This window comes from Pelmatolapia mariae, linkage group LG10_11 (assembly GCF_036321145.2).
Source record: "Pelmatolapia mariae isolate MD_Pm_ZW linkage group LG10_11, Pm_UMD_F_2, whole genome shotgun sequence".
In the NCBI taxonomy this organism is placed as follows: Eukaryota; Metazoa; Chordata; class Actinopteri; order Cichliformes; family Cichlidae; genus Pelmatolapia; species Pelmatolapia mariae.
Window position 1 is genome coordinate 24,580,813 of NC_086236.1, and position 13,295 is coordinate 24,594,107.

At 40.3% G+C, this 13,295-nt stretch overlaps 3 protein-coding genes across 4 annotated transcripts; 1 reads left to right on the top strand and 2 right to left on the bottom strand.

The window, feature by feature from the left end:
- The first annotated feature begins 1,937 nt into the window (after nucleotides 1-1,937).
- Nucleotides 1,938-6,857, top strand: gng3 (guanine nucleotide binding protein (G protein), gamma 3). Its single transcript, XM_063485872.2, has 3 exons — nucleotides 1,938-2,179; nucleotides 3,030-3,129; nucleotides 5,329-6,857. Exons 2-3 carry the CDS (start codon nucleotides 3,031-3,033, stop codon nucleotides 5,455-5,457), a joined length of 228 nt encoding a protein of 75 aa, XP_063341942.1. The 5' UTR covers nucleotides 1,938-2,179; nucleotide 3,030; the 3' UTR covers nucleotides 5,458-6,857.
- A 51-nt stretch (nucleotides 6,858-6,908) lies between these two features.
- banf1 (BAF nuclear assembly factor 1) lies at nucleotides 6,909-10,045 on the bottom strand. Of its 2 annotated transcripts, none has more exons than XM_063485869.1 (3): nucleotides 9,916-10,045; nucleotides 8,963-9,125; nucleotides 6,909-8,515 (listed from the first exon to the last, which is right to left on the bottom strand). In XM_063485869.1, the coding sequence occupies exons 2-3, from the start codon at nucleotides 9,086-9,088 to the stop codon at nucleotides 8,369-8,371; spliced, it is 273 nt and encodes a 90-aa protein (XP_063341939.1). In that variant the 5' UTR covers nucleotides 9,089-9,125; nucleotides 9,916-10,045; the 3' UTR covers nucleotides 6,909-8,368. The 2 variants fall into 2 exon arrangements, with proteins under 2 accessions (XP_063341939.1, XP_063341940.1); XM_063485870.1 differs by having other exon boundaries at nucleotides 8,963-9,100; nucleotides 9,916-10,032.
- A 199-nt stretch (nucleotides 10,046-10,244) lies between these two features.
- On the bottom strand, nucleotides 10,245-13,050 carry prdx5 (peroxiredoxin 5). The gene is made up of 6 exons (XM_063485868.1): nucleotides 12,734-13,050; nucleotides 11,608-11,742; nucleotides 11,386-11,517; nucleotides 11,192-11,230; nucleotides 11,045-11,109; nucleotides 10,245-10,596 (listed from the first exon to the last, which is right to left on the bottom strand). Exons 1-6 carry the CDS (start codon nucleotides 12,827-12,829, stop codon nucleotides 10,491-10,493), a joined length of 573 nt encoding a protein of 190 aa, XP_063341938.1. The 5' UTR covers nucleotides 12,830-13,050; the 3' UTR covers nucleotides 10,245-10,490.
- Between the last annotated feature and the right edge of the window lie 245 nt (nucleotides 13,051-13,295).

Sequence of the window (13,295 nt, forward strand, 5' to 3'; positions counted from 1 at the left end):
AGTTTACTGTCAGCATTGTAATCGCTAGTTTAAAGGCTGTAGGTTGCAGCCATTGCTCTAACACTGTATAAATGTAACAGGCCTCAGTGCTGGTTCTAACAGTCTGAGCTGCTTCCAGCTTTATTTGTGAAGAGCACAGCAGCTTACAAAACACGTAGCTAGCTCGTACAGCTGCGACGTAAAATTTTCATAAGCTAAGATGATCTTAAAATAACGGGGCTACGTGCGGTGATGCTAGCGTTAGCCACGTTAGCACGTTACCTTCAACAGGTGGTCAGACTGCATAAACAGGCACTCAGTCAGAGGTTGGCTCTCCGTTTCGCTGCAGGGTCCCTTCATTCTTCACATATCTGTGTCGAGCCGAGTGTAAATCCCGAGGCTGAACGGCCTTTGTACAAGCACACACGCTTCTTAGCAGGGCGAAGCTATGAGCTAGAAAAATCCAGGCTGGCAGACAGCCTGTGTCTGACCAACCAATCAGAGAGCTCCTTACATCCCACGGTGTGGCTAATTTGAATAGCCTCCAGCAAGTTGTTAATCGAAGAGCTAATCCAGCAGCTAATCCAGCACCTAATCGCGGAGCGAACAGGAAAGGGAAATGGATTTTGAACTGCAGTTTATTAAATTGGAAGTGGAAAAAGGAATTTGAACTGCAGTTTATTAAATTGGAAGTGGAAAAAGGAATTTGAACTGCAGTTTATTAAATTGGAAGTGGAAAAAGGATTTTGAACTGCAGTTTATTAAAGTGCAATTGGAAAAAGGATTTTGAAATGCAGTTTATTAAAGTGCAATTGGAAAAAGGATTTTGAACTGCAGTTTATTAAATTGCAATTGGAAAAAGGAATTTGAACTGCAGTTTATTAAAGTGCAATTGGAAAAAGGATTTTGAGATGCAGTTTATTAAAGTGCAACTGAAAAAAGGATTTTGAAATGCAGTTTATTAAATTGCAATTCAAAAATGTTTTTTGAAATGCAATTGGAAAAAGGATTTTGAAATGCAGTTTATTAAATTGGAATTCAAAAATGAATTTACAATTGCAGAATTTATTCTACAATTCATTATTTAAGCACAGAAATTTTTATTTCGATGCGCGTGGCTCTTGTGGTCCTCCATACCTCAGTAACCAGAGACCATACAAATGAAAAGATACCACATTCGAAAAAGAGATGAGAAGGGCAGCAGCACAGCGCCATTAAAGCCAAGAAAACACTAGCATAGCAAAGATGGCGTCGGACTGCTTTTTCAAACTTCAACTCCGTGTTGTAGGTTTTCAGGCTGTCTACTCGAGTTTCTTTTAATATAATTAACTTTGCGCAATGGTCAGTATTCTATTACTTTATAGTCCAGTCTTCACTGTAGAATTAAACACACAGAGTGGTGTTTTTTCTGCTTCTTGTACATAGCGACAGCCATAGCGGTTGTTGGCGGTGAGCTAACGGAGCTCTTAACTTCACAGCGTCTTTGGTCTAACGGCGTCGTAAAAATCTGGTTTCTGACAAAAACTACGTCCCCTCTGCCATTTTCTTTTTCTTTAACATTATAATATGTACAAATTGAGCCACTCATCTGAATTATCTGTAGCACATAGTTATTTAAATGCTAGCCGACATCTCCCCAATTTAAAATGTGATGTAAACCATTGAGCCAGACTGCAGCAGTCCCCATAGCAACAGAGGAGAGGGTGGGCATCACAAATGGCACAGAGACGCATCATGATTCACACCAATGGAGCTCACGTCCCAAGCTGTGTATAGCATTTTAGCACTGAAAACTAATCCCAGACCACACAGACAGCCCTGCTCCATGTCAGAGATTGAAACCTGAGAGATTCCAGTTGGCCCCAATTTCCTCAGCACAAACGTGGTACAATCCACCCACATTAGAAAACCTTTACCAATGCTCCCCCCCCTCCCTCTGTCTGGCAGGTACCACTCACTGCCGAGGGGGTTATCCTATCCATCCACCGCAAATCTAGCCCTCGTTGTGGCAGAATTGCAGTGCACTGGACTGTACAGAGCAGGGTACCATCCAGGCTGTTGTCTGTGAGGGGTGGGGTCCGGCTACACTCACACCACCAACCATAAGCTGACAGAGGGACACCAGAGAGGCAGAAAAAGACAGGGGAAAAAAGAGAGAGAAGAGGGGGGAAGACTGCACCTGAAGAGGAATATAATACGGGTAAGGAGAAAAGGGGGGTGGATGGAGGGAGAAGGAAAAAGACAATGGGGAAAGGTCCAGAATGGTTCAAATAGATTCGCTCCTTTGATGCTATGCTTTTTTCCCCCCTTTCCTTCCTGCTGACAGTCCATTTAATTTCAGTCCTTTTTCCATCTGTGACACGTTTTTTCCCCGTCAGTTATATGTGGGCATCATTTCGTGAATGGCTGCAGTGGTTATTTCATTCCACATTTGATATTTCTGTGCCTGTTCCCGTTCATAGTGGGAGAATCTGTGGGCCATAGTGAATGATGCTTACCATTTGGCCCAGTTTGTGTGTTGCCTTTGCATTTTTGAAAATATATGGGCATTTGATCCCATATCAGATGACATAATGTGGCAGCTGTGCCGATTCTGTGACACAGTATTGACTGATATTTATAATATCTGGCTTCATGCTTGCGTTAAAGCCCAGCTTGCCTAAATACATAAATAATATAATGCAATTTTTGAGCACAGTTTTTTTTTTTGTCATATGCTACTTAAGAGTTCTATATAATGTATTTGTCTAAAAACTGGTTCTCATGTGTATTCCATTTGATCAAGCAGCTGTTATTTAAATAATAATAATAATAATAATCCTCTTAATAAACCTGTAAAATGGCAATGAATAGTGCCACCATAGCTCACTGCAACCATATTTGCATTTTTAATATTTTTCATGGCTCTAAAAACCCATTCAAAGTTAAGGATGCATGCAACACAAAACAGTAAGATGATAAATTTTTTCCTTTCATTTCAGTCAAACAAATGCACAAATCTACTGAATGCTTTTCCTGTCTCTTCTATACGTCGCCGTGTTTGTGGCTAGGATGAAAGGAGACACCCCAGTGAACAGCACCATGAGTGTCGGCCAAGCCAGGAAGCTGGTGGAGCAACTGAAGATCGAGGCTAGTTTCTGCAGGATAAAGGTGAGGCGCACGTATTTATCGTGAAGTTTGGTCCAAAACAGCACAAACGAAAGTTTTCTGCTTTAAAAAATTTAAGAAAGGAATTCTTTGATATGTTGTGATAAGTCAGTTCTGTCAGTCAGATGCTAATAATTGTGCCGCACAAACTAAATGCAAGTTTGGTTTGAAGAGTTTGTTGTAAGCGATGATGGATAGGCAGTGATGACCTTCTCAAACATACTTTAAGTGAAGGTTTCCTACTGGAGGCTTTCCAAATGGTGTTTGGCTTGCATGATGTTCCTGATTGCATCAAAGCCACCTTGCAGAGGCACGTTGCCTCTTTCTAAGAAATAATCCACGAGCGTTAAAATGAGCAGGAGGCAAACTTGTCTCATGCTAACATGAGAGCAAAGTTTTAGAGATAAGCTTTATCTGCTGGCACCTCTGGCCAATAATTAGAACCTGAAGCAGAACGTTTGTCTTCACAGAGGTTCAGCACGCTTTCAAAACCTTTGAAACATCTGGCTGTTCAATGTAAAGGTTGAAATTGTTGTTAGAGAGAGATCCACATAAGGAGCACAAGAGCTAAATAATAATTCAGTTAACGTTCAGTTACTTTTATGTTTGCACATTTCATGCTCATATTTAGATTTTATTAAGAAAACTATCCATTCATACATACAAACATCAATTCAGGGTCAATTAAAGCAATTTTGAGTCAAGTAAGAGCATATTGAATTTTAATTGTTGTTGATGTGTTTGTGGTGTTACTATGTTTTATCCTCTTTACATAATCTACAGTAGTATGTGCATACAGACACATTCAAAATTTTATCCAGACTTCCTGAAGCTAATTTTGACCCAGTTCAGTTTTAGGTTCTGGCTACTGTGTGTGTGTGTGGTTTTTTTGGGTAAATGGGGTATTTTTTTAAAGACCAATCAACTTAAATGCAGCTTTTTTATTATTATGAAATATTTTTGGTTATTTAATGCCAGTTTACAAGTTGTCTCAAGGTGCTTTATCTCGTAAGACAAAGGACCTACAGTACAGAATTAGAGAGAGAAACCAAACATCAGATGATTCCCTAAGAGTAAAAACTTAGTGACAGTGGAGAGAAGGAACTCAGTTTTAGCAGGAAGAGACAGAAACTGTCTCAGAAATGCACAGCCATCTGCTGAGGCTACTTGGAGCATGGGGGATAAAGAGATATCCCCCCAAAAAAACAACAACACACATTTCCACAGTGACATGGATGGACCTGGATGGGATGAGGAACACTGATAAACAGATTATCTTTAAACCATTTTGGAAACAAAACTGGGGAAAAGATAAAGAACAGATCTTAGAAAAGAAAAGAAAAGAAAAGAAAAGAAAGGAAAAGAGAAAAATAAGTGAGACAAGTGGGAAATACCAGCCATTGTTAAAACTATAAGCCAGTACAGTAGCGGGGTTTGTGAGGGTCCTACAAAGATTTCATGTTCTGACTCTGTTCCACAGTGCACCTGTGAAAATACAGATTAGAAAGAGCAGAGGCCAAAATAATGCTCATACATATAAACAATCACAGCAAAGATAACCCAGACATACTTCAAAACAACAAGGATGAGGGTCTGAAACATCCATCGATCCTCCCATCCGTTTATTTATGTTTATCCACTTCAGGCTCAGGGTGAGGCTGGAGCCTGTCCCAGCTACCATGGAGCAAAAGGTGAAGTGGACCCCGCACAGGTCACCAGTCTGTCGCATCTCTAACACAGACAACCATTCCCAGCCTCTCCTATGGCCATTTTAGAATAACCAATCTAACACACACAGAACATGCAAACTCCACGCAGAAGGGTCCCGGCTGGCTGGTGGATTCAAATCGAGGATTTTCTGTCTGCAATGCCACTATACCACCCGGGTTAAAAGCAGCATGCAAAAAATCAATAACTGTCGCTATTAAAGCACCTTGAGATGACTCCTATAACAGCAAGAGGCATCTCAAGCTGCTTTAAATTCATTTAATATTAATCACACAGTATTATAAGCAAGGATTTGGCGACTGTGGGGAGGAAGTCACTAAGTTCCTGATTTTACAGGGAAATTACCTGCAAATCACCAGGATCAGGGAGGGGCAGCCAGCCCTACTGTGACCACTCGGAGGCGGGATGAGGTGAAAGTGTAAAGGGGAAAAAAATGTAATTAAATGCTCTAAACCCCATCGTCTCCACCTCCAGGTATCAAAGGCAGCAGCCGACCTGATGGCGTACTGCGACGCACACGCCTGCGATGACCCCCTGATCACCCCCGTGCCCACCTCAGAGAACCCCTTCAGGGAGAAGAAGTTCTTCTGCGCTTTGCTTTGAGACAAATCAGGGATTGTTGTGATGAAAAAGTACAACTGTACAGTATGTACATCTATGTACAGTGTGTACATGTACTTCCAATCTGAATAAGACATTAATGTACTATAGTAACGTTGCATAAAAGCTGCCGATGTACAGTACATAACCAACTACAAAATGTCTTGAACTAAATTCTTATACTGCGAACATCTGTCTCAATGTTAGAGGAGGGCAAACAAGAATAATTTAACATTTAATCAATAAAGAGTTAGAAATATCACAAAGTTGCTAAAAGTCTCAAGGGGAAGGGGAAAAAACAAAGAGCGTTCATCTGAATGAAAACACATGCATCTCATGCTCAAATAGGTTACAAGTAACTGCCAGAAGGGACAACATGATCACCAAGTATCTTATTTCTCCACCAGTCACAGACAACAGATTCATATTGAAACTGGGAAGCTAAATTACATTAGGTCTAGGGATTATGGAGGACGTGTCTCAGCTCTCCCCATTTAAATTCCCCATAAATGAGAAGACTAATGCCGCGTAATCAAACACATTTTCATTCTTTGTCTACTCGTAGGCAGAGGTCATAACACGTATGTTCCTCTCACAAGTAGCATTTTTTTTCTAATCTAATCTATTGTTGACCTTCGTCATTCACTGTTTAGCCCTGTCTTGGCAGTTACTTGTTTACAACTGGACACATGCAATTGATTTGTTTTGGGGGGGAGGGGTTTAGCCTGTTCTTTTTTTTTTTTGCTCATTTCTATACTGTTGCCGTAGTGTGGATGTGGACGTTTGTGTATGCATAGGTGCTACTGTGAAACTTGAGCAACAATTCTGTGCATCGGATCACTGTCAAATTGAGATTTTGTAGTTAAATAGCACACACACACACAAACCCAAACACATTCCAGGAGTTATGGACTTTCAACATCTAATCTAAGCCACTAAAGTAAGATCATCTAATCAGTTATTCTGAGCCTGTCATAATAATAATTTTCTAATTCTTTAAGACAAAAAAAAAAAAACAAGTAAATGAAGCAGTCTTAATGTACTTTTAAGGACAAGTGTGCATCATTGTTATTTTAAATGATCAGAGGATCTCCAGAGCAGGGGTTCTTAGTGGTTTCCAGAAAAGTCAAGGATCAACCAGTGTCACTTTCTCCATCTAAAGTACTGTCAGCTGTTAAGTTTCAATACCACTTTCATAAAAGGAAACGGAAAACTGCTCTTCTTCTCGTGTCCGTGACCTGGAACTTTTGGAAACGCGTCCCCCCTGCTTTGGAGCATTCAAAAAGAAAAAAAAATGAGTGACATATTTTCATCATGTTGCAAATATCAAATCTGGAGCTTTGGCGGAAAAAAAGGTAACCATGGAAACGAAGCACTGAAATAAAGCCTCCTGTCATCAAACATTTTCTGTCTCTTGGGGTGTTCTATGATAAAATGCACAAAAAAAAACCATGTTCAAATGTGATACTTGCTTTTTATTGTTTTATAATAAAAGCAATAGAAAAGCTGAAACCTTTTCACAGTCAAATGCAAACACGTGGGCCTGCGTTATAACAAAGAGCTGCTACACACTGGTTACATCTTCATACAGCTTGATAACTGGTGGTGGGTGTCAGCATCCATTAATTTGAACGGAAGATTAAGGAATACAGTGTGAACATGCAGTGTTGTGGATTTTATACTTCTTTAGACCACGTTAAATGTTTAAAGTAACATGAATTAAGGCATCTCATGTCTAGAAATTCAAAGACAATACATCTAGCTCAGCTATGAAGACCTGACCTAAATATCAGGCTCACTGTTGTAACAAAATGCACACCGTGTAGGATTTTCATTTAAAGCCACTCAAATCAATAAAGGATATTTTATTTGTAAGTCACATGACAGTGGATTAAGAGGGTTTCTCCGCTCTTACTCAGCTTGTAAGTTACAGACAGAAAAGAAAGCCTACTACTTTTAACCTACTTTAATTAGCTGCTAACATGGTTTTGCTAGATCTATCACTGTGGGTTTGGATCAGGATGGCTGCTGTCTGACGCTCACCAACTCGTAACTTTGCTTTCACGACCTCCACAGAAGGTTTGCATTTTTTTTACTAGCAGCACAACTAGCTGTGATATCGAGCTTTCTAGCAAACACAATATCTAAGTTACCAGCAATAGAGACACTTTTATTATTGAAAGTATTATGTTTTGTTACATTGGCATCTTTATTTATATACATTTCAATCTTCAAGTCCAAACAAGCTTAGAGTAGACTAGATGTAGGACTGTGGTGTGTCTTCATTTGCAAGACCAAAAGTTAAAACACTTCACACAAATATATATATATATAAATCTCTAAATATCAGTTTCAGTTGAATCTTCTTTTTTAGGTTTAGTTTTCATGTTTCACATTAAATTAGCCAAATCTTCTGCCAAACAGACAATCCTTATCATGAAATCGTTGAAGCATTGTTGGTGGAATTACAGTACATGAAACTGTGATATGATCTCCTACTTAAAAAAAAATGGACAACTCATATCAAACCTTCCAGTGGCATTTAAAAACAAGCAAATGGTGCAAGCAGCCCAAGAGCATCAGGTGACTACAGGTGTTAGTGTAGATTGTACAGGTAAACCATCACATTAAATAGAAAGAAATGTGCTGAAATAAATGAAAACAAATCTTGAAGGTAAAAAGAGTTTACCTCTAAAACTGCCATTATGAGCTTAAAATGGTAACTTCTTAACGCACTGCCAACAATGAACGCACTAGAAATTTACATTTTTTTTTTATTTTGAACAGAAAGTACACATAGTATTCCAATAGTTGGGCCACGTGGATATTATAAGCAGGGGCTGAATTAAAAGAAAATCAGAAGAGGTAATGTACAGCTTGGACTTCAGAAGTACAAAAACAAATGACTGAATGTTTATAGGAAGGCATCGCACCATTCCTTAAGACAGCCATAGCAGTCACCTTGTTGTTTGACATTTGCTCCGCAAGTGTCCTTCAGCCAGTCTCGGAAAAGCTCCTCGTCTTTCTTTAGCACTAGAAACTGTCCGAGGACGACATATGCCTGTGGAAGTGGATGTGAAGACACAACACAAGAATTTAATATAGACCGATGTGCGAGTATCTAAGAATGAGCCACATCATCTGTTCTGATAACGAGCAGATCCAGTTTTTAACTGAACCTGAAAAACTGCACAGATGAGTATTTGTTTGGGTGTTTTTGATCAAATTCATAGCTGATTTGACAAGAGAACAACTCTTCTGCGACAAACATTTACAGATGTCCAGAAGAAAAACTGCAGCTTGTTTTTCATTACATAACAACTTCCGTTGTGCTAGTTTTCAAAAAATAAGAACTAATCTGTTAAGTTTGTGTCAGCTGTGATATACTGCTGCTGGAAGTTAAGATTATTTCAATACTATTCAAAGTAATCAATACCTACTAGGTAAAATAACTTAAAATTACTGTGTGAATAAACACACTGCAGAAGCTAATCAAAAACCAAGTCACCTTGTCGAAACCCTTATCCTCCAGTCTTTTGCCAAGGACTTCTCCGATGCCTGCCAGAGCCATCACTGGCTTCTCTCCCATGGGCTCGGCCACAAAGTCTTTATGTTTTTGGGATGTCGATGACATGGTCTCTAGAGTCTGTCAAATAATAGCAGGTGCTAAACTGTAATATAAACACAGATTTGACAAGTGAAAACAATACTTACCCAATTTCGTGAAAAGAAAGAATATTTCGTAAAATTGCAAATCTAATTTTACTTATTTATATTTTTATCAGTAACGGATAGACGGCACAGAAACTTCTTTAGACCGTAGTTGAACATGATATGGTTTAATGTTTGGCTACTCATGTCAACTCTAGTTATGAACCAAGCCTACAGTGCGAACATATCAACAAGTGTCGTATCTTTCTCTACAGTAATGACCTATTTTATGGAGCTCTGAGTGCTAATGCTAATATATTTAACATCTGGGATTACCAACTGATCTTCATTACCGAGTAGCATCTCGTCAGACTCACCAAACACAACTACACCCGTGAAATATTTCGGCTGATGGCTTAACGTAAGTGCAGTACAAGCAGAGTTGAATTGCGCGCGCAACACATTTCAATGCTAAGCGTTTTAGCACACCGAGCTAAAGTTCACTAGCTCCAGTTTATATTACTGCCTATTTTCCTACATAGCCGCAGCTTCTTGGCGGGAGATATGTCTATTTTAAAACGAGGGCTTGCTCCTAAAATAATCACAGACTATCAAGTTAATGCTGTAAAGCTAGAAATCAGGGGCTCATATTTTAGGCGCCTACAAATTAGCCTAACTTGAGCTAATGAAGCTTTAACGCTACTAATCTAATTTTTATTTTTCCTATGAAGCTCATTTACAAATAACCTCTTCCTTTGGGGCACGGTTGAGTTTATCACAACAAAAACCCACAGCTGCGTATCAACTTACCCGTTAGTGTCCCGTCCAAGCTTGATATTAACGTAGTTAGCTGAAAAGCTACGTGCTTTCGATTTCTGTATAAGCACCGGCGACCACAATGCAATGCGCAAGCTCTCTGCGGCTTCACGTCAAAAACCGCGTGACGTCAGACGTCATTTCCCCCTGATTTTGGTCTTGCAGGATAAACAGACAAACCTCTAGGGCATAACCAACTTGTAATGAGGTTTTTCTATAATCACGTTTATCTTAAATTATAATGAGCACGTCTTCATTCTTGCCTGTCACACGTTGCTGAGGTGGCAGACACTTTGTAATAAACGGGCAAAGAAAACAGTGTATATTGCTTTCAGTGTGCATTTTATTAACTCGGGAGTAACAGTATACACAGACAGATGTACCGTCCTTAGGATTGGCTTTCATGTCGTGGTTGTGCGCATTAATCATCTTCTAACTCAGTTTCTGACACCAGCATGGCATTTGCATCCGTCTTTGGGTTGAGGAGGAGAAAGCTTGAGTGGGTTTATAACTGCAACTTTCACAGTAGCTCGGGGTGTGCGGCTTCTTTTATTCAGCTCAAAATAAGCCTAGAGCTCTGACAAAATGCTGGGAGCCAGGCTGCAGGTCAGCCCGGTGCCATCTGGCTCCACATTGAGCTTCTTTACAACTCCGTCTTCCACCAACATAGAATATCTGAAACAACATGAAATACACACTCCAATCTACTTTAGTTAAGACCAACAAAACAAATAACAGTTATGTGGTGTGCAGTTTGTCTTTAATCAGTATGGACAGAACTAAGATCGAAAAATCAGTAGAAACTTCAAACACTGCAGTTATCTGCAACCTTTGCACAATGAATCAATTGCAGTGGTAGAGGTGCCTTCCTTTCCACTCACTCGCTGCTCCACTCTTAAGTGAGCAGCAAAGTGATTCTGGACAGCTATAAAGTCAACATACTGTGTCATCATAAGTGTACTGTTGTGTAGTGACAGTGTTAGCACACAGAACTGCAAGAAAGTACTTATGTTCAAGGCAGGAATGCTTGTGGGAACGATTTTGAAGATATAGTGCATAAACTTTCTTACTGTGCAAACTTATTAATAAAATTCAGACATTTAAGACAAACAAAAAAGGTTACCTCTTGGATCGCTTATTCCCAAGTACCTGCACGATTTGATCAATGTCAAGTAACAGGTCAACTGCCTAAGGCAAAGAAAGATGAATTAATAGTCAGTCACTAAAGCTTCAAGTAGAGCTGGAATATAAAGCAGATATTGGTTTTTACCTTTGTGAATGCTCCAGTGGGATCAGCCAGCATCCGCACCTTGCAGAGGACAAGTGGCCATAAGCTCAGCATTACTGCATCCTTAAAGTTCATTTTGGGCATTTCCCAGGTCTTTGTCCAAAACTGACATGTCACAGAGCTCTCTAATTATTCAGAAAAGCCATCGAGATGCAGGTTGTTCAGTTGTACTCTACCTTTCCATCAGCTCCATGCTCTTTTCCCCATGCAGCCATGACAAACGCATCGTTGACAGAGATACACGCTATTTCCTGTATACCTTTATTCTTCAGTTCTGCAGCCTGCTGCACAAAACCTGGGAGGTGAGTCTGAAAACAAAAAAATCAATAAATAATTAATAATTAATCAGGTCAGCTGATTATCAATGTGCACAGGCACTGTTAACAGTGTGGGCTCACTTTGGAACAGCCAGGTGTAAATGCTCCAGGTACAGCGAAGAGGACTCCTTTCTTCCCCTTAAACAGTTGATCCATAGCCACCTTATTCCCTGGCTCCCCCTCCTGGACCTCCACCGCAGGAAGCTGTTCACCCACCTGATGAGAGGCGAGATGACAATACAGAACAATGGTGACCTACATTTCACATTACTGAAGTGAGTGATACTAATGTGCATGTCCCTGGAGGACATTGCATGCACTGCTATTTGTGTTACGTTTAGTCTGCACTTACACAGAAGTCCTGCAGGATGACAGAGGGAGAGGGGTTTTTCTCTACTCTGTACAATTCCACATTTGCTCGTTTTAATCCTTACATAGATTACAAAAACACACCCATCTAATATTCAGCTTCTTATTAATTAATGAACAATCAAGGCTTGCAGGATCTTGCACGGCCACTGGGGGGCGACAAATCATACAATTAGTTCAAGTGACCCAACTCCTAAATTTAATGCTGACACTGAAGGACTATTTTTTTCACTGAGTGCCAAAAAGCCGTATCAACCATAACAAGCACCAATAACCTGAACTGCAATGCACTTAAGTAACGTTATCCTACAAAAGATGGGTTAAATAACCCAATGTTGCAACGATTTGCATGGCCGTGAAGTGAATTCAGAAAAGCTGCAAGTGACCCAAATACAACATAGACTTAGGTGCACATATACTGGCTGTGATTTTGGTTGTATTTAAAATAAACAAACAAACAAAAACAAGAAAGTAGCGGAATACTGCCTTGACGGGCTTTAAAAAGTACCATGAGTGTGCATCTATAAAATAAACAAGCCTAGTCGACTAAAGAGAAGGTGAGATTGATTTGCACGCAAGCTACGCTCAAAACGAGTTTAACAGGTGGGGGAGGAAGGTGCGGAGACAAGCACCGACAGGACAGCTGTTATTAACAATCGATAATGATGAAGATAACGGCTGTCACGGGGACGGAATTCACACGGATAGTTAGCATCGTGAGCTACAAATAAACAACGTCACCGCTTTATTTAGCAAGTTTACAGTAAAACGCACTGACAGTCGCATTTGGCTCGTGCATGTAGAGCATACCCGGCAGCGAAATGCTCGCAAGCCTTACCTGAATCGGCATTTTGGATGTCGGAGTAATGTGCAGTAGTCTAGCGCTCTGGAGCACACGGGAACTTCTGAGTACAGCGGATGTGATGGGGAGCATTGTAGCTGTTTAGCAAGCTAGTTAGCAAGAGTTATGCAAGGTATTAGGAAAGCGGTTGGTAGGTTGGTGGGGGTTTTATCGTGCCGTGCGCGCTGCCTTAATTTCCGCTTGGACACGCCCAAAACTCACTCACTTGTCACTCTTACCTCGGGTACAGTTACCTACACTGCTGTCCCACATTAGGTCTGGCTGTAGGTACGTAGTTGCCAGATTTGGGCCCGCTAAGCCTTTATTTACTGCGCCATCTGCTAGCAAACCCACATGTCTACAGTTTGGGCTAGAGACTGAAAGTCGCCCGTGGAGCTATAGCAGTTCCGATAAAGAAAAATAACTTTGCACAATGCAAGGGAAGTCTTCACCAAAGTCAGGAAAATGTTATATATGTGTGTCCTATCATTAAATATACCAATATTCATTAAAGGTGGGCAGATGGTCCACATATTGATTGTATCAATACCAGTGACGG